This window comes from Alosa sapidissima, chromosome 15, assembly GCF_018492685.1.
Source record: "Alosa sapidissima isolate fAloSap1 chromosome 15, fAloSap1.pri, whole genome shotgun sequence".
Lineage (NCBI taxonomy): Eukaryota > Metazoa > Chordata > Actinopteri > Clupeiformes > Clupeidae > Alosa > Alosa sapidissima.
Genome location: NC_055971.1, coordinates 24,606,636 through 24,627,264, shown reverse-complemented (window position 1 = coordinate 24,627,264; position 20,629 = coordinate 24,606,636). Strand labels below are relative to the sequence as shown.

At 41.3% G+C, this 20,629-nt stretch overlaps 1 protein-coding gene across 1 annotated transcript; it reads left to right on the top strand.

Annotated features, from left to right (window-relative positions):
• The first annotated feature begins 1,524 nt into the window (after nucleotides 1-1,524).
• Nucleotides 1,525-20,094, top strand: LOC121683469. The gene is made up of 17 exons (XM_042063101.1): nucleotides 1,525-2,896; nucleotides 6,976-7,108; nucleotides 8,652-8,768; nucleotides 9,258-9,371; nucleotides 9,481-9,594; nucleotides 9,692-9,802; nucleotides 10,080-10,196; nucleotides 10,950-11,063; nucleotides 11,406-11,522; nucleotides 11,713-11,826; nucleotides 12,071-12,175; nucleotides 14,856-16,637; nucleotides 17,022-17,195; nucleotides 18,004-18,177; nucleotides 18,324-18,497; nucleotides 18,739-18,915; nucleotides 19,305-20,094. The coding sequence occupies exons 1-17, from the start codon at nucleotides 1,540-1,542 to the stop codon at nucleotides 19,381-19,383; spliced, it is 5,073 nt and encodes a 1,690-aa protein (XP_041919035.1). The 5' UTR covers nucleotides 1,525-1,539; the 3' UTR covers nucleotides 19,384-20,094.
• Nucleotides 20,095-20,629: the final 535 nt, after the last annotated feature.

Sequence of the window (20,629 nt, the reverse complement as noted above, 5' to 3'; positions counted from 1 at the left end):
TCAGTGTAAAATGTAGCTGAAATGAAATAATACTAATAATAGCATTCTCAAAACTATAAGCAGGGAGTCCCAAAAGTATATTTTGAACTCTGAACTTTGCATACACAGCTGAAGTTGTAAACAAGCAATATCCTACAAATAATTTAAAGTTCTCAAACTATGAGTTTTATGAAGTGGTGGCAGAAACATCTGAAATGACCACCATTCTAACTTTCACTCACCTGATGAGAACTTTGTGAATAAAGAATATAAATAATTATACCAGAAAGTTCCAGAATTATGACTTGATTAGAAATTAGTTAGTTATTAACAATTAATTGATAAACTTTTAGAATACTTTGAGCACTGATGCAGTCAGCAGAGGCCTCTTACATTGTTTGCAGGTACATTTCATTCCGTTTTCGATGGCAAACGCGAAACAGCGCCAAAACAACCACCAGTGGACAAAAAGAGTATTACATGTGTACTGTTAAGACCCGCCATAGAGAATGAATGGGGGAAATTACGGAGGTTATAGTTTGACGATGTCGTACTCCCGTGTGGGCCGGATCCTATATACCACGGACATGTTTTCGGGGGCCACCTAAAATGAGGTGGCGGGCCGTAGTTTGGGTACCACTGCTTTAAGGTAAGGGTACATGAATTAACATGAATTAATTCATGATTTATGTATTACTTCATTCCTGAATAGCTCAATCATCAGGAATTGTTAATAGTATGAACAACATGTCAACTAAAACATTAAGTATGGTGGGCATATCGTTATGATTTATGATTAATTCAAAATTATGATGATTTCTTTTTCTGCCAAAAATATAGTCATCATTACTCAAATTCCTAATTTGAAAACAACTTGTGCAGTTCTCTAAACACATGCTTGTTAACACTTTAATTGAGGGGCCACTAACATGATGCACAGTGACCAGGGGTTGTAGTTACTGTATATGTATGCAGGGTTGATGATATAATGCAATATGTTGGCCTATAATGATCTAATCTGAACAATTAGATATAATGTGGTGTTACTCAAGGATAAAAAAGCACTATACATTTTCCTGAAATACCTGTCAATTATGCTAGAGTGTCTTCTATCATGTAATAGTTAACAACCTCGTTTCAATCCAGAAGATACTGATTTATTTATAGAAGTATGTAAAAATTGACAAAACAGAGAGACCAGTAAGTCTGGTTTGCTACGACCTGCTGATGGGCTGTCCTGTCTTGCTGGTGGAGTGGTTAGCAATGTAGCTTACAACATGGGAGATGCAGGTTCAATTCCCAAGCATTGCAGGATTTACCCAAGTTTAGCATCTCAATTCTCAAAAGTCTTTGGGCCTGTTGTTGCTATTGTGCCAGAAAAATGCACAGTTCAGACACTGCTTGGACCCCGTTCATTGCTTCTTGCAGCTATATTTATTATTATTATTATTATTATTAATATTATTGTTACAATATATCATAGTAATATCATTGTCAATTGAACTGTGTTCTTTAATCTAATGTTTTGCTAATTGGGAAAAAGTGCCTTGCTTTAGATAAATGATGTTAAATGATCTGTACACATCCTCTCCATTCTGTCACAGGGTGGAGTCTTTAGGTTGTGGAGCCCTGTATCAGAGTGATGACTCACAGGGGACTTGTGAACTCTGTGCTAAAGTTCCAGACACCAACCACTGGGTCCTGGTGAAGCCTGAACTCTCTATAGGGAAAGATCTCTCAACCTACAGCCTGAGCTCTCCTACAGGGAGCTATGAGTGTTCAGAGTCTGGTCTGCGCTGGTCATGTGCTGGTCCAGTCACGCTGCAGTACTATGATTTGCAATGGGAACTCTACTGTGAAGAGATAGCAAACATGCATTACAGACCAGCCGGTTCTCTGATGGACATCAGGCTGATGTCAGGAGAGCTGGAGGAGATCCATCTTCCACATTTCCTGTGTTTGGGGGATTGTGAAGCATCTCTGCATGATGCTGTGAGGGTCCTGCATGGTCAGGACAGTGGAGTGTGTCTGGAGGTGTGTGAGCTGACCCGACACCATGTCAAGCTTACCCACCCCTCCTTGTCCCCTCTGGGCTTGCTTCTGAAGACTGGCATTCCCATTAGAGTCCACTGTGAGCAGCTGCTCTTCAAGACCTGCACCTCTCCCCTCACTCTCCATGCCTACCTGGTTCCCAAAGAGCGAGCAGCGCTTCGAGCCGTGGAGGACCAGGAGAGGAGCAGTGGGGTGAAGATCTCCAAGCCCAAGCCGGAGAGATCTCTCGGGATGAACAGCTGGTTCAGCATGAGGACGTCCTGCCCATCCACCATCACCCCCGAGAAGATCAAGCTGAGGTACTGCAGCTTCAGTCCAAACTTCTTTGATGTATATTTCAAGCAGGCAGAGGAGGCCTTTGAGATGGAGTTAGTCTGCCTGGAAACCGGCATGTCTGTTTGGAGAGCTGAGATACGGAAAAATGATTATAGGCAGACCAGTCAGGAGGCCATTTCAGAGGGACAGAACAATGATCAATGTCAAACATGTGGTAACCACAGGGACACCTCAGAAAAAAAGAAAAGCGATTTTTGCACTGGGGGCAGTTTGCGCATCTCAGGGATAGAGAGAGATGATCACTACCAGACCAGAGGAGTGGACAGGAACATCTCAGAGGTTGCAGCATTTGTGGACAGGCACAGAGTAAAGCTCATTCGCAGCGTGCGTAACGTGATGCCCATTGCAGATGTGCTGCTCTCCAAGGGACTGGTCCACTTTGAGAAGTATTCAGAGATCAAAGCAGCAATCACCCCTCAGGCAAAGATGCGAGAGATCTATGAGTGTCTGCGCTCAGCTGGAGCTGAGGGGAAAGCAGCGTTCTATGGAGTTCTACTGCAGGAGGAGCCCCACCTGCTCCAAGACCTGAGTACACCTGCACTATAGACTAGACTAAACCTGTATTCATAGCATGACCACACCTGCTGTAAAGACTGAATAAAGTTGTTTTAAAGACCTGACTACTGAATAAAGACCTGACTGCACCTTGAGGAGAGAGGGGAACATCACAACTCGTATAGTATTTACTGTGAGGATATTAATAAGTACAAAACAAATGAATTTAAAGTGTGTGTGTGCCTTTAAAGGGTGCCTTCTCGAGGGCACTTTCTAAGCAGCACTAAAGAAGATTTTCTCTCGGGGGTCCCCCTACAGTTTAAGATCACAATAATAAATGAACTAAATATGCGTCTTTTGCAACAAAGTGTAAAAATACATTCGATACAATATAGAGGGAATGCACTGACAGCAAAGAGAACTCCAAATTCCTGTAGCATATCAGCTTTTCTCCATGCTCCTACTGTACCAGAACAGGAACTTCCTATGGCTGTTTTACAAGTGATAAGACCTGCTCAGCGAGTGCTAGAAGTGCTGTTCGCCCTATTGAGAGTTTATCTGCCATCAAAATGATTAAAACGTTATTTTAAGAGATACCTGAACTCAGGGATCTCTTGAATCAGTAATTTACTTGCAAATCTAAAATTTCACATTTAGTCCTATGACAGCTATATATATATACATATTTGTATATGTTTTTCTGCTTATTGACCAACTCACAATGCCTTCTCTACAATACCTTTGCCATTGCTAATCTGCAATACTAAGGAATATACTGTATGAAGTATTTTCATATAAGAAGTTATTTTTAATCAACCAATTTGTTTTTTCTCCAATACTGTTTTTTGTTTTGTATTGTACGGTATTGCAATTAAACAATTTAAACACATACATCTATCAACTGCAAGATTGAAGAATTTGTGTATGCCTAGCAGACATGTGGACTCGAGTCACATGACTTGGACTCGAGTCAGACTCGAGTCATGATTTTAATGACTTCAGACTTGACTTGATAAAATTCGGCATGACTTGCGACTCGACTTGGACTTGAATACTATTCACTCGAGACTTGACTCGGACTTTGCCTCTTTGACTTGTGACGACTTGACATGTCTCGAGTCAAAAACTAAATTTCCTGATCATGGACCAGTCACCCCAGAAATGCTTTCCCTCCGCGACTAAAAAAAAAAAAAAATAGCGGAGACAAGCGGCCAGTCCAGAGCACAGTTCAGTGCTGCCGCTACCCCCACATGCGTTACGCACTGTGTGTAGGGCACCAAGAGACAGAGAAACGACCAACATTTAGCCAATAACTAGTAGCTTTACTGCAAACTGATTTGCACTCTTGTTAGAGAACGTTTACAATGTCAAAATGCACCAACAGCATGTTACATAAACATGATACTTTTCGAGTCCTCTATTATGATCCAACTTGAACTTATGCTAGCCTACTTCATTTAATTGAGAACCCCATCTAAGCACGCACGAGAGGGAGAGAAAACGAGTGGCAGGTTCCAGCTGGCTTGTCATTGTTGATGGTGATTGATATTTTCTTTTAAATATAAGAAACGTATAAAAGGAAATCATGAAGGCAACAAATACGAGATTAGGGGAAATTGCGGATTTATCCGGTTTTCACTACTGTTATAAACTATGAGATCCAGGTCACTATGACATAGGCTGCACTCACTGTGATTTGGAAAGTGGACAAGAATATGAAGAGTTGTCTTTGCCTTTGTGTAATGGAAATGGTGAGTCTTGAAGTAGGCCTATTCAATAATTTGTTTACATGAAGCACATTGATATGCCACGCATACGCATTCCACTCAGCTAGCTAGGTGGCTACTGGCTACCAGGCTCATAATTCACATTTAATTGCAAACAGAAAATGTCAAGCAAGCGTCATGTCATACATGCATCTATTTCCAAAGGAATGAAAGCTGTTTGTGCCAACTTAATATCATGCTTATCATTGTTAATATTGTGCTATACATGTGGCACAAACAATGTTTGAGTTTGTGGACTAGCCATATGAATGGAGCTGGTAAAAAAAGATCATTATGAGAATGTGTGGACAGTGGCACACAATGGGCTTAAAGTGACAGTGCACCATTTACAAATGAGATAAACAGCATCAAATGTGTAGTATTTCTTAAGAAATGAATACTTTAAAACAAAATTACTGTGTCATTATTATCATTTAAATAATATAAAAGTGTTGACCTTGGCTTCCCTTATGAGTCGCCACTGGCAGACAGCCTAATAAATTGTTTGCAGGCAAATCTGTGGCCTAGCGCAGTGAAATGTCATCAGTCAAATTATTACTCATACTTACAGTGTGCTCCGCAATTTGGAAAAACAATATATATATTTGTCATGTAGCTATCCGTTTTGTACAGATTACTCAAGTATGCACATGTGTATATTGTATGCGCATGCATATATCGTAAAAGATTTCAAGACAGAAACATTGAACATATTTTAATCTGTATTTATAAAAAAAAATCTGTGGATTAGATGGAAGTGTTAAAATTATGATCGATAGTCTAATAATGCCATTATTAAGTGAAGAGTACCTGATGACTTGTTCAGGACTTGAAAAAGATTGGGACTTGGACTTGGACTCGACTTGGCTTTGATGAGACTTGGACTTGGACTCGACTTGCCCTTCTCTGTATTTACTTGGGACTTGACTTGGACTTGAGTGCTAAGACTTGGGACTTACTTGTGACTTGCCAAACAGTGACTTGGTCCCACCTCTGATGCCTAGTGCATTTAGCCTACTTGAAGTTATTTTGCTATTTTTTGTGGAGTGGTTACTTAAGAATGGTGACTCTGTGTGTGTGTGTGTGTGTGTGTGTGTGTGTGTGTGTGTGTGTGTGTGTGTGTGTGTGTGTCTGTGTGTGTGGGTGGGTGGGTGTGTGTTTGTGTGTGTGCGTGCATATTTACTTAGAATAATGAATAATGAATGGGCCGTGCTAAGAGAAGGGGAGAACACTGTATTTGTGTGGCAGATTTATATTTTTACATCTGTCCACAAGAGGGGAGCAAATACCAGTACATTGCATTTCGTTTTCTTGTCATTATTGTTCTTCCTCATTCATAGTTTCGTTTCCCCTCCCTCCCTTTTCTCTGACTCTCACTCTGTCATGTTCCTCACTTTCCTGATCTTCAGGCACAGCTCTGTTCTACCTCCGCCCCCTTAACCTTGATCGTCTTATCTCCCTCCACTCTTTTCTCTCTCTGCTCTCTCTCTCCCTCTTTCCTTCAGTCTCTGTCTCTCTCCTTCCCTCTTGCTCTCCCTCCCTCCCTTTCTCTCTCTCCCTCTCTCTTTCTCCCTCTCTCTCTCTCTCCCTCCTTCCCTCCCCATTGTCTCCCATGGAAACCTAACCTTTGTCACTCCTCTCACAGGCAGGAGGAGGAGGAGCTCAGTTTAACACAGTTTCCTTGTTGATAGAGATTCCATTTTGCCACGGCCGGGTGAGTTCCACAGCACACACGGTGAGTACCAACACAAACACACCACACAGCGAGATAAGAGAGAGACTATGTCTGAGGCGGCTGGCTGGGGAGTCCATACATATGGATCTGGTGTTGTCATTTATGGCCACTTTAAACGACTGTCGAATTTCACCACAGACGTCAGGCATACTGTTTGTGAAATGGATGCTTGCCAGATGACTCTGTGCCAGGATAAAAGCAAGCTCAGGCGGGTTGGACCGTTTACAACAAGCTTCTTCTGAAACTTCACTTTATGGTGTCGATGTGGTGTTTAAATTGAATGTCACTGAACAAATAAACGCAAGTTAATGAATGCCGTCTGTCAAGCCCTAGATTTGGATCACGCTAAATCAGGCATGATGATGTCATATTTGTTCATGATGTCATCTTTGTTCATCTTTGTCATCTTTGTTAGGCTGGTTGTTTTTACTTAAGTTTTTTAATGGTTACTTAATAAGTAGGCTTTTACACTTCCAAACATAAACATCTGCTGTATGTCTTATAACTGTAGTTTGCTAAGTGGTTGTGTGTGGTCCTACAGTATTTCCAGATGAGGATGAGGGGCTGATGTCAGGGCTGGGCTGATCAGTAGCAAGAGAGAACTGTACCTTTAAACGCTACCATGTGTGTCTCCTGGGGAGGGACACCTGGAAATCACACCCATCCGCACTGAATGCACAGCAGGGGGAACTGCCACCGTGCGTCGCCTGATGCAAAGCAGTACAGAGACAGCGGCAGTAGTGAGGTAAGACATGAACACACAGTAAAATGTAAGACATTATTACACACACACACACACACACACACACACTGTTGTGTCTTCTGCCGGGGTAATGGATATTAAAAACCTACAACTACGCAATGCTGTGGACCTTTAACTCCCTTCACTGACTTAAGATTGACACTTACAGTATACCAAGCTGAGAAACCCTGCAATAGATAAGGTCTTGCACCTACTTATATGTGTATGCAACACCTAGACTCCCAATCCATATGACATTAAAATGTACTACATCTCAGCACAACAACAACAATAATAAATAAAACAATCTATCTTATCTACTATCTAATGTGTAGCAATTTTGACATTAATTTTGTCAAAAACCACATTTATGAACAGGATGTGGGTTATCGGTCTGTGTCTGTAGTTTCAGGCAGGATGTATGCTGTTAGATGACTGGCACACTAACAAGACACTCAGACACACATACAGACATACACAGTCTCTCCACTAAACAACCCCAACTCATCCTGCACCCCCATCGTAACTGTCGTCGTTAATGCAAACAGATGCAAGATGCTTCAGAGAATGAATATTCCAAGAAAAGTCTTGCAGGATTTAAACAACAAAAAAGTATAGACAGTGAGAAAATGGCTTGGCCTAAGTAACCACACAACGCGTGACGTGAATGGGGCTTGGGTGTTCCAGACTTCAAGAGGACTTACCTCACCACAAGACTGGTGCATTTAACAAGAAGCTTAACAGCGATGATAACATAGAGAAATGGCCCATGTGACTCTTCTTCTTGAGCTCAAGAAGCGTAAAGTCCCCATTTTTCTGGGTTTTCGATAGAAACCAAATGGAGAACAACACTAGAGCCACCCATCAGCTTTGGGGTTAGATCTCATGATTGGCCTGATCTCAATGACCTTTGCAACTGGACAGGTGTCAACCTACAGTTGTTTCAAGCAGAAACCACATATGTCGTTCCTTCAGAATCTATGATCAAAGACAAAAACATCACTGTGAGCGATTGTGGACATTATGTCAAAAAGTGTACCATCCATCTTTTCACCTACAGTCTCAATACATATTAACTGCTCTGTTAAGCCCCAAATGTTTTCTTTGTGCCATGTAGAGATGCATGTGTTTTGTGACACAAATGCCATCAGACCTTATATTGTTATACAGGATTCAAGAGAACAATAAGAATGTATTCATTCTGGAAGTAGGCTGTTGTTTTGATCCATGTCTAGAGAAAGCCTTTTTAACAAAGCTGGTGAAATACCAGCCTCTTGTACCTGCTAGTACGTACATAGGCTGGTCACTAGGGGTCTCAGGATTGCAACAACAAAACAACTGGCTAGATACTGTGTTGTGTGTATGATTAACATCTGCTGTACTGCTGCTTTCTTATTGTCAACAGAATCACATGACCGAACCTCGTCTGAGCAATTTATGTAATATTAATTCTGAATTGTTGACACAAATAAAGAAGTAAGCTGTGTGTGTGTGTGTGTGTGTGTGTGTGTGTGTGTGTGTGTGTGTGTGCGTGTGTGCTCTACAGCTCCACCGAGCAGAAGAGATCACCCTCTTCTGTATTTAACTGTGTGTCCATCAAGAGTGGCTTGGCCATGGACCAACCACCCCGTTTAGAACATTCTCCTGCTCATCACAGGTCAGGGTAAGATTTAAACAATCAACGCAAATGAGGCAATGCAAGTCATACTGAAGGATAATGTGTCTCACAAAGAGGGACTGAATTGCTTAGTCTACAAAGTACAAAAAGGTACAAAAGGTACAAGTGCCACTAAGATATTGCTAATGCAGTAATAAGTACTAATATATAGCTTAGAGTAACAGTTCAAGCGAAGTCAAGGAAGGGAGGAGAGGGATAGTCAGGGTAGGGGAAAGGGTAATAAAGGGCTAGATAAAGCTTGTCCAGCTGTTAATAGTGCTAGGAGAGGAAGTACTCTTGGAAGAGGTCTTTAGTCTTCAGGAGGTCTTTGAAGATAGAGAGGGATGCCCTGCTCTGACTTTAACACACCCAAGTACACACTTACATGAATGTACTGTATGTCTGTGTGCACTGCACACACACTCACTTACTCACACACATAGAGAGAGAGAGGGAGGCAGTGAATGTGTTTTATGATAGAGCCTCTTCCTACAGTGGTCCTACCCAAAGACCAGTGTTCCCAGTGCCCAGCTGTGTGTCCATGAAAAGTGACAACTCCATGGACCAGCCACCCAAATTAGGAGAGGGACATTCTCCAGCCGGTCAAAGGTAGGCATTAGTCTCTGACGCATGCCCACACAGATAGACAGAGAGAAAGAGAGAGAGAATAAAAATGAGGACGAATGAATGTGTTTGAGGACAGTCCCTCTTTCTACAGTGGTCCACACCAAAGACCAGTGTCCCCAGTGCCCAGCTGTGTGTCCATAAAAAGTGACAACTCCATGGACCAGCCACCAAAATTAGGAGAGGGACATTCTCCTGCCGGTCAAAGGTAGGAATTATTCTCTGACGCATGCCCACACAGAGAGAAAGAGAGAGAGACAATGAAAATGAATGAATGTGTTTGAAGACAGTCCCTCTTTCTACAGTGGTCCACACCAAAGACCAGTGTCCCCAGTGCCCAGCTGTGTGTCCATGAAAAGTGACAACTCCATGGTCCAACCCTTGGCATTTAAAGGCCATGCAGCTACCATAGAGAGGTGACTAAATACTCTTGTCTGTAGTAGGCATACACTGGTCTCCCCTCATCATCTTCTCAAGTGTATGTAAAATGACTAAATACCTTTAAATGTAAAAGTAATGATCATAAAGATCTCTGTTGTGAACGGTCTTACAATCAGTGAGAGGGTGTGTGTATGTGTGTAACCGTGTATCTTTCTGTGTGTGTGTGTGTGTGTGTGTGTGCATGCACGTCCGTATGTGTGTAACTGTATCTTTCTTTGTGTGTATGTGTGTGTGTGTGTGTGTGATCTACAGCCCCATCCAGCAGGTGAGATCACCCTCTCCCGAAGCGAGCTGTGTGTCCATGAAAAGTGACTGGTCCATGGACCAACCACCCAAATTAGGAGAGGGACATTCTCCTACTCGTCAAAGGTCAGGATCTGTGTGGGATTAAACAATTATTAGTAAGGCAGAGCAAGCCATACTTAAGAATAATTTGTCTACCACAATGACAGGAAGTGGAATTAAATTCATGGAAATTCAAAGCACGTCCACAGTCACACAATAGAAAGAATGTGTTGAATCTCACATACATTCAGTTTTGGGAATGTTACTTTGGAAATGTAATTGGTTACTGTTTTAAGTTAAGTTCTGTGTTTGAAGCAATCATATCTGACATATACTGTAAGCTTCATTGTTAAACATACCCTTAAATTATGTATATGAATTTCTTTGAATTTCAATTCTACTTTCTTTAATTCAAATTTGAATTGTAATTCTACATCCTGTTTTTGACCATTCAAGAATTGAATTGGAATTTAGGAGTCATTCTCAATTCAATTCTGACACACACTCAAACCTGTGTCAGGGGTGTGATTGGCAAAGGTCAAAAGAAAAGGAAAATATACGTAGCATGGAGTGAAAGATGTGAAGCACAAAACCCGTTGTCATTGTCATAACCTACATAACAATGGTCTGTGTTATACAGAAATATACAGTAGCCTACCTCTGACCGACAGACCCCCACCCCCCCCTAAAAAAAAAAAATGTCAGCGGATCTATAAGAATTGTGTGGGTCTCATTTTCAGTTCGAAAAAAGAATTTGTTTAAAAATGGAAAAATCACACCCACATACCCACACAAAGTGACAGAAAATGTGTTTGACGACAGTCCCTCTTTCTACAGTGGTCCACACCAAAGACCAGTGTCCCCAGTGCCCAGCTGTGTGTCCATGAAAAGTGACAACTCCATGGACCAGCCACCCAAATTAGGAGAGGGACATTCTCCTGCCGGTCAAAGGTAGTTATTAGTCTGGGACACGCACTGATGCAGATATCATAGAGAGGTGACTATTCATGTGTCCATACACTGGCTTTCCTTTGTTATCTACATGTATTCAACTGTATGTAAAAATACTAAATACATTTAAATGTCAGTAATGATCTTAAAGATCGCTGTTGTGAATGATGTTACAGTAATCCTCATGTAGTATTATAATCAGTGAGAGAGTGTGTATGTGTGTAACTGTGTCTTTCTGCATGCATGCACACGTGTATCTTTCTGTGCATGTGTGTGTGTGCATGTCTGCATGTTTGTATGTATATGTGTGCGTGTGTGTGTGTATGTGTGTGTGATCTACAGCCCTATCCAGCACAAGAGATCACCCTCTGCCGAAGCAAGGTGTGTGTCCATGAAGAGTGACAACTCTATGGACCAACGACCCCGTTTAGGACAAGGACATTCTTCTGCTCGTCACAGGTCAGTATCAGTGTGGGATTTAAACAGTCATTAGAAATAAGGCAACACAAGTCATACTGAAGGACAATGTGTCTACCACAAAGCAGGCATGACGTATTTATGTATATAACACACACACACACACACACACACACACACACAGAAAGAGAGGGACAGAGAATGTGTTTTAGAACTGTCCCTCTTTCTACAGTGGTCCACACCAAAGACCAGTGTCCCCAGTGCCCAGCTGTGTGTCCATGAAAAGTGACAACTCCATGGTCCAGCCACCTTACATAGGAGAGGGACATTCTCCTGGCAGCCAAAGGTAGGTATCTGTCTCGGACACCTGCCCATGCAGAGAGACAGAGAGAAAGACAGAGAGAAGAAAGAAAAGAGAGAGAAAACATTTCTCAATAAAAACGCCAAACAGCTTTCAAAGCCTAATCTAATGTCAAGATATTAATGAATTCAGTCACAGAATAGGTGTTTTGTATCTTACGCAGTAGTACATTTGTATGAAAAAAATATTCAGCTATTCTGTCAGTTATGATTATCATAATTCTCTTTAGCTTCCAGACTGAGGTAGACTCATGCACATCGGACCATGACTTGACCATGACTTCACCTGATACCTCTTACCACGAATCTGAGGAAGAGGATCTGACTGATAACAGGTGAGTGTAAGCACCTGAAAATAGGTGAATGTATGCACATGATAACAGGTGAGTGTAGGCACCTGAAAACAGGTCTGACAACAGCAGCTCACCTGGTTTCTCTCACTGTGTGGCTGACGAAGATGCTCTGGCCAAGCACAGGTTTAAGTAGGCACCTGGATATGATAAGACTAAAATGATTCCAGGTGATTACATTTAGGTCATTTAGGGTGTTGGATTTTAAACACTAATTTAAAACACATTCTTTTCTCAAATTCTCGTCAAAACACAGATAGTCACTCTGTTAAACTGTCCCTATGTTGTGGACCGTTGTGACAGTGTCCATAGGCAATTAAAGGAAAATTCCGGTTTTTAGCACTTTAAGGCCCTTTTCTGGTTTGTTTTGGATGAACTATTCCTGTCCCGACTTTTCTGACTCGTTTTGAATTGCCTCAGACTGCTCATGGGTGAATGCCAACAGGCATACTGTAGTAGGCTACTCAAACATCCTAAAACAACCCTTAAAGGAACCATATGTAAGAAATATATTTCAATTAATCATAAAATGGCCCTGATATGTCACTAGACATTAAGAAATCATGTTCATTTCCAATACTTATATCACTGACAACAGTAGTCCGGCCAGGATATTGTCATTTAAAAAGTTGCAGCCCTCAACTGATGTTGATGTTGTGTTTTGTCATGTCATGTTGTGTTTTGGCCTGATGCGCCACCCTCCACCTATCTACTAATCACAAAGTCAATAATGTTTCGCCATCTGGGTTGGCAACCTCGAGTCAGCGGGGAGGGGGAAGGGATACACCGCTCTACAGTAATTTGAAACTGATTGCAGTACCAGTTTTTGCCACAATCGTACATATGGTTCCTTTAACGTTCGTTTTCAAAACTGTGCAACTCACCGAGTGGTTAGTGGTGTTCGTTGATGTTCCAAAACAAGTAGCGCAGCGAAATATAGTTTCTGTTGTGTTTTATTTGGCATTTTGTAAAATTCCATTGATTTCTGTTGGAAGACTCATTGCACGTTGATATTACTGCGCCACCGTCTATGCTTCAGGTTCAAATACGAATCATACATTGCGCCGATATATTTGCTTTTAATAGTCAACGAACTCCACTAACCACTCGGTGAGTTGCACAGTTTTGAAAACGAACGTTAAGGGTTGTTAGGACATGTCTGAGTTGCCTACAGTATGCCTGTTGGCAGCCACCCTGAGCAGTCAAAGGCGATTCAAAACGAGTCAGAAAAGTCGAGACAGGACCAATCGTCAAAATTTCGGTGTCCACCACTCTAGTTCATCCAAAACAAACCAGAAAAGGGCCTTAAAGTGCTAAAAACCGGAATTTTCCCTTAACGGCTCCCACACACAGCTGCGTGCATCGCGTTGCTGGAGACGCATCCCATTTACTTTAAATGGGCTCACGTGATCCGTTGCCGAACTGAATTGTGGGTCTGTCGCGTCGCGTTTCTCCTGCTGCTCGCGTTGAGGAGTTCAGCTGTTGCTGCACCGACAGACGGCACTGGCCAATCAAGCCAATCTACGGACGGCACCAACCAATCACATTACGGTTTTACTTCAAGTCATTTGCATAGCTACCGTCGGGAACACCCACTGGAATGCGTTGACGGAACGCAGCTGTGTGTGGGAGCCGTAAGGGTTAAAGTCAAATGTACAGCAATAGCCATGCATCATTCAAAACCAAAATATTGGTGGATGTGGGTTTGTCTTGTTTTCAAAATACAGATGAAATAGTTGCTTACAAATCAAGTACTGTCTATAACTGTCCATGTAATTAGCCTGGGTGTTCTCATGCTGCCTTGCGTGCGATTTGATTCACGCTGCTAAGGCAGCCTGGAGAACATGGAGCAAATTTTCGCCTGAGATAGGGAACCAATCACAGAACAGGTGGGAAAGCAAGACGATGATGAGCTATGCACAGACGCATTTGATAGACATCCGTGGCACCCAATAAACGGATCTGGGCATTTTTTTCAAATACGAGAAAATGAACGTTTGGTTCCCAGACCACGTCTCATTGAGAAGTGGTGGCGCTAGCCAGGCTACCATGTAATATAAATCATTGTCATTTTCCTAATCTAGTGCATGTCTATCTGTAAATTTGTTTTGCGTAAAACAGCGTGTTTTTTATGAAGACCATTTTAGTTATCATACTTGAGTCTATTCACAAAAACCATAATCTATTTCATTTGCTAGCCATGCTTGCTAGTTGTAACAGATTGCATCATTGATAGTTGTAATGCATGTTACTATTGTTAGTATAGTCAGTGATCATAAGCCCCTGTTACATATGTTCCTGTCAAATCTTGCACAGCACAAGTTACAAATTTTCCTCTCTGAAAATTACAGAAACTTTGACTACTTTTGAAAACTGACATTTTGACTGTAGCTTGCTTTAACGGTACTTTTGTTAAAAGGTAGCTTGGTTTCCCTTACTCTAATTGGTACAGTTTAGCATTAGCATTAGCATGTGTGCTTAGCATCAAATAGGCAATTAAGAATTTCAAACATCTATATTTTGACACAGTATAGTTTGAACTTAATATGAATTTCATATATTATTATTTACCAAGCATTGTGCACTTGTCTTATCTCATACAGTATCTTCAGCAAAAGTAGTGAAATCACTAAATAAATACATTTTATTGTCTATTGATTGACAGATCTGACTTTACACTCTCTGAGGAGATAATCCAAGAGCAACTTAAGTCCCATCTTAGAACCAAACTACAGCATGTCCTCAAAGGTCCATCCAACCCTGTTCTTCTGAGTGAGATCTACACCGAGCTCTACATCACCGAGGGGGACATGGGGGAGGTCAATGAGGAGCATGAGGTCAGAGAGATTGAAGCAGCATCCAGGGGAAATACAGAAAATACACCCATCAAGTGCAGTGATATCTTTATGCCACTGCCAGCGCAGTGCAAAACCATCAGAACAGTTCTTACAAAGGGCATTGCTGGCATAGGAAAAACTGTGTGTGTGCAGAAGTTTGTACTGGATTGGGCTGAGGGGACTGCTAATCAAGATATCAAATATATATTTCCACTGTCCTTCCGCGAGCTAAACTTACTGAAAGCTAAGCAATTCAGTCTGCCCGAGCTTCTCAAACACTTTGTTGGTGAATTCGAAAGTGTTCCAGTTTTGGAAGATGGTCATCATGAGGTTCTGCTCATCTTTGATGGCTTGGACGAATGTCGGCTTCCGCTGGCATTTAAGGAAAATCAGAAACTGTGCAAACCAACAACAGCAGCATCCGTGGATGTTCTGCTAACAAACCTCATTCAAGGACACCTGCTTCCCTCTGCTCTCATCTGGATCACTTCACGACCAGCAGCAGCTGGCCGAATACCCCAAGACTGCGTGGACAGGGTCACAGCAGTCCACGGGTTTGGTGACCAACAGAAGAAAGAATACTTCAGAAAACGGATCAGAAATCAAACTCTTGCTGAGAAAGTAATAACGCACATTGAGTCACTGAGGAGCCTCCATATCATGTGCCACATTCCTGTCTTCTGCTGGATTTCAGCCGCTGTTCTAGAGAGATTGTTTGAGGAAGAAGACGTTAGTGCCATTCCCAAGAATCTGACACAGATGTACACACATTTTCTGGTCATTCAGACAGACATCAAAAAGAAGTACAAAGAGAGAAAAGAGACAGATGAAGAAGAGATAATCTTCAAACTGGGGAAACTGGCTTTCCAACAGCTGGAGATGGGCAATCTGATCTTCTATGAGGAAGACCTGAGGAAGTGTGGCATTGATGTCACAGAGGCATCAGTGTATTCAGGAGTGTGTACCCAGATCTTCAGAGAGGAGTGTGGACTGTGCCAGGGGAAGGTGTTCTGCTTCGTGCATCTGAGCATTCAGGAATTTCTCGCAGCTCTGTATGTGTTATTGCACTTCTACTCCAAGGAGTCTGAGGGACTTCCAAACTCCAACCTGGCTAGTCTGTTCACCGCATCAACTCTTTCAGGCCTTCAAATAATCGCAGTGGACAAAGCCTTGCAGCAGCCTAATGGAGATCTCGACCTGTTTCTGCGCTTCCTTCTGGGTCTCTGTTTTAGTGCTCTCCAGCCTGACCAAACTCTTCTGCAGTCCTTTTTCCCACATATCAGGAGCACTTCATCCAGCAATGCTGCTGTTATCGACTACATCAAGACCAGAATTCAGATCAACCAGTCCCCAGAGCCGTCCATCAACCTGTTTCATTGTCTAAATGAACTAAATGACGACTCTCTGGTGGAGGAGATCCAGGAGTACCAGAGGTCCAGACGCCTGTCGAAAGTCACTCTTACTCCAGGGCTGTGGTCTGCACTGGTGTTTGTGCTGCTGATGTCCAAGAGCAGTCTGGAGGTGTTTGACTTGGGGAAATACTCGGCACGTCCGTCAGATAAGAGCCTCTTTCGGATGCGTCCAGTGCTGAGGGAGAGCAGAAGAGCTGAGTGAGTCATGTCCTTGATCACTTTTGTTATCTACATACACACCTGTTCATTACACACCTGTTCATTCACTTACCAGACATTTAATCTAAGTACAGTTACAGTGCAGATATAGCATGTACAGTATTTTCTGAAAACGTGTAGGCCTACTGCTTTGCAATCAAACCAATCCCAAGAACTTGGGATTCTGAGCATAGAGTACTACTTCATCTAACTATGGCATGATAACCATATTTTTTTGTAATAAAGTTCTTTTTTTATGTAAATGTTCTCTCATATGAACTACATTTGTAGTTATTAAATGCAATTGAAATGGGAAGATTATGTTACAAGGTAGATACGTAACAGTACATCTGTGTGCTGTAATCATCTGGTCTTCATTGACAGACTTGCTTCCTGCAACCTGACAGAGAATAGCTGTGAAACTCTGGCCACAGTCATCAGCTCACACAACTCTCACCTCAGGGAGCTGGACCTGAGTGACAATAACATTCAGGATGCTGGAGTAGCATTGCTTTCCAGTGGCATTGAGAAAGTCAGCTGTAAGCTAGAGAAACTTAGGTGAGGCCATCTAAATGTGCTTAATAAAGCATTTATAACCATCTTGACCAACCTAATGTTTAATAAAGCATTACTGGATTTTAGAAGAAAACACATAGGCCTATTTACCCTTCATTCATTAAAAAAAATATGTTTGAATATTATAGGCAATGATGCATAAATTTGTTTCTTCCATCAAAGAGGTCATATTTCCAGATAAGCCTCTTTTTGATAGGCTATTTGGTTTATACAATATATCAAGTATCAAAGGAAACCCTGTCTGCATGTTATTTATTTTTATGACATCTTAAATGTGAGTTGGAATTACAACTGCACATTTAACCCATTTAGTAGGAAATACCACTATTGTATATATATCACCACTATTGTATATATATATATATATATATATATAAAATACCGGGATATGAATTTTGGTGCATTGCCCAGCCCTACTGTATGCAAGTATGAAACTGTGATACAACTTCTATCTTGTATTCTTATGAGTTATATGAAATTAACAGCAATGTTATTGAAAGGAAAACATAGTTCAACCAGAAAGACTCAGGAAGGCATGATGAAAGTTAACAAACTAAATATTTTAATTCATCAAAGGATTTACAAAGATGGGATCCTTTTCAGACTGACCTGCAGAGCAAATTTAAATTTGCTAACAGGTTCGTCTGGGTTCACCCAAGCTAACAGCAGACAGGAAATCATCCTGAAACTGTAGTAGGTTTCCATAACAAATCTTAACAGGGTTCAAGGTCCTTGAAATGATGTGATACAATAGCATAAAAATCTGAGTGGCCTTTGATCTTTTCTACAGTTTGTCGAAATGTGGAATTGGACCGAGTGGCTGTGAATCTCTTCTGTCGGCCATATTACGGAATCTCAGTCATCTGACAAGTATTGATCTGAGTAACAATCACCCAGGACACAGTGGAATGAGTCGACTGTCTGAAGTGCTTCAGACCCACCAGTGTCGCATAAATGAACTAAAGTACGTAGTCAGACTAGTACAACTGAATTATGAATCCGTCAGGGTGAATTGTTTTTATGAGAAGCCTTTGATCGTTTTGAAAAAAAAAAACACAGAGGTTAAAATACTGATGCTACATTATCTATTATGTCTGTTTCTCCAAACAGGTTAATCAACTGCAGCATCACACATAACAGTTGTCAACTGTTAGCTATGGGTCTTGGCTCAAAAAACTCAAGTTTAAGATATCTTGACTTGAGTGGAAACAGCATTGAGAATAGAGGTGTCAACAAACTTTGTCATGGTTTAAGGAACTCCAATTGCAAACTTAGCTCTCTGAGGTAGGTTCTCAATACAAGCCAAATAATGCATTATAATTTATTAATGTGTTTTCTTGATGCGTTAAAATAGCATGGAATAGATATCGTGGCCATTGTTTGGCCATTTTGATGTTATTATTTTAACTGCCAACTCAGCATGTGACCATTCACACTGATGAAGAATAATTACTGTTTGTGAAACAGTGGGTTTGCTTCTCTAAATGATGTGATCTTTGGTTGCTTCGTGTCCCTTATGTGGCAGGTTGAGTAGCTGTAATGTGGGAGAGACGGGCTACCAAGCTCTAGCCTCAGCTCTAGCTTCAAACCCCTGCAGCCACCTGACAGAGCTCTTCATCAGCTATAACGAGCCTGGAGATTTGGGCTTACGTGAACTTGAAAAAGTAAAGCAGCTTCCACAGAGCAAACTAAAAGTTCTCAAGTAAGTAAGCCTACTCCATATAGAGTGTCTATGTTTCATTTTGTTTCTCGGGTTTATAAAGGCTGGTTTATTTTGGAGAGTTGTAAGGCTGTAAGGTTGCAAAACGTTGCAGTTTTGTGCTTTAGCTCAGAAGCTAAGAAAAGCATTAGCAAAATGTTTCCAAATATATTGTCAAAATACATCAACTAGTAAACTACAGTAGTTAGGTATGTCTATGATGGTAGAATGTAGGCCTATTTATTATATAATGTAATTAATTCTTTACAATGTGTGAATAACTTTCTTCCGCTCTTTCTGAGGAGTTATTATAACCATGCAACACACAAGAGTATGAGGAATTTCAGTATAAAAGATACATGTCTTATTAAGTCACTTCTTTTTCTTAAAAGATTTACACAGACTTCACTGTCCAAACTACGAGAGGAGGAAACCAGCCAGGACACAGCAGCAACTCACAGAGATTCCTAAGGGGGATCGGGTCCCAACCATGATTGATCTCTAGTGCCAAGGGCTCAGTCCATTGTAGGGCATTAAGATCCAGCAGGCAACAGAGGCACACTAGGCAGGGAGACAGCACGAGTCTGGGGGTAAGGAGTAAGGACACTTAAATGTAAACTTTGTGAGCAATGTCCCCAAGAAAGGGCAAAGCCCAAAACAGGATATGGCAAGTGACGACTATATCATCTTTAGGAGAATGTGGTGCTTGATAATCTTGGGACTTCAAAACGAACTGCAGAGGATCGCAGAGTGGAGTCAGGAATATCAGACACCTCAGTATGTGGGGGCACTTTTTACTGGGTACTCTTTTCTTCACCTTCTCAGGGTAGACTAGCATGATTGGGGACCCATGTGAGATGAGATGAGAGGAAATGAGTGAGGGAGAGATGGGAAATGACCTTAGATGCAATCGGGTGTCTAAACCCAGGTTAAGTCAGGTCTTTCAGGAAGGTCAGATCTTCAAAGAGGAACTATGCCGTTTTTTTTTTAGCTTAATTTACCTTAACTTAACAGCTTCAGAGTCATTGGAATGGTTATGTGACTTTCTCTGGGTTGAATGGTCTTCTGTGGCTTATTTATCTGGGTTTCATTTTGTCTACAGGATAATTCTCCTTTTGACAGTAGTGTCCAAAGGCACACTTCTGGTCTTTTGTACATTGTCAATAAAAAAATCACAAAACACAAAGGACTTTATTTGTACCCAGTAATCTGCTGATGTGTTCTAGAACTCTCCAATGGTAGTGGTTTTCAAACTTTTCACAATGAGTACCACCCACACATACAATTGGGTCTCCAAGTACCACCATTATGACCGGCGTTAAAATCCAAGTGTGTAGGTCAATTCAACTACATATTTTCAGAGGTGGACAGTAACTAAGTACATTTACTTGATTACTGTACTTAAGTATGATTTTTGGGTATCTGTACTTACTTGAGTATTAATATTTTTGGAAACTTGTGACTTTTACTTCACTACATTTGAAAGACAAATACTATACTTTTGATTCCACTACATTTGAAATATGAGCATGAAGTACTTGCCACATTTGATTCTTTAAATGCAATAATGTGATAGACCTTCTTGAAGTAAATTTTTTCAATAATTCAATTTGAACTTGGCTGAATTGGCTGTGGTAATTCTACAGAAATTATCAGGGATTAAAGTTATGCGTTGCTTTGACAAATATCCATCAACGTATTTCCGTAGAGGACATGG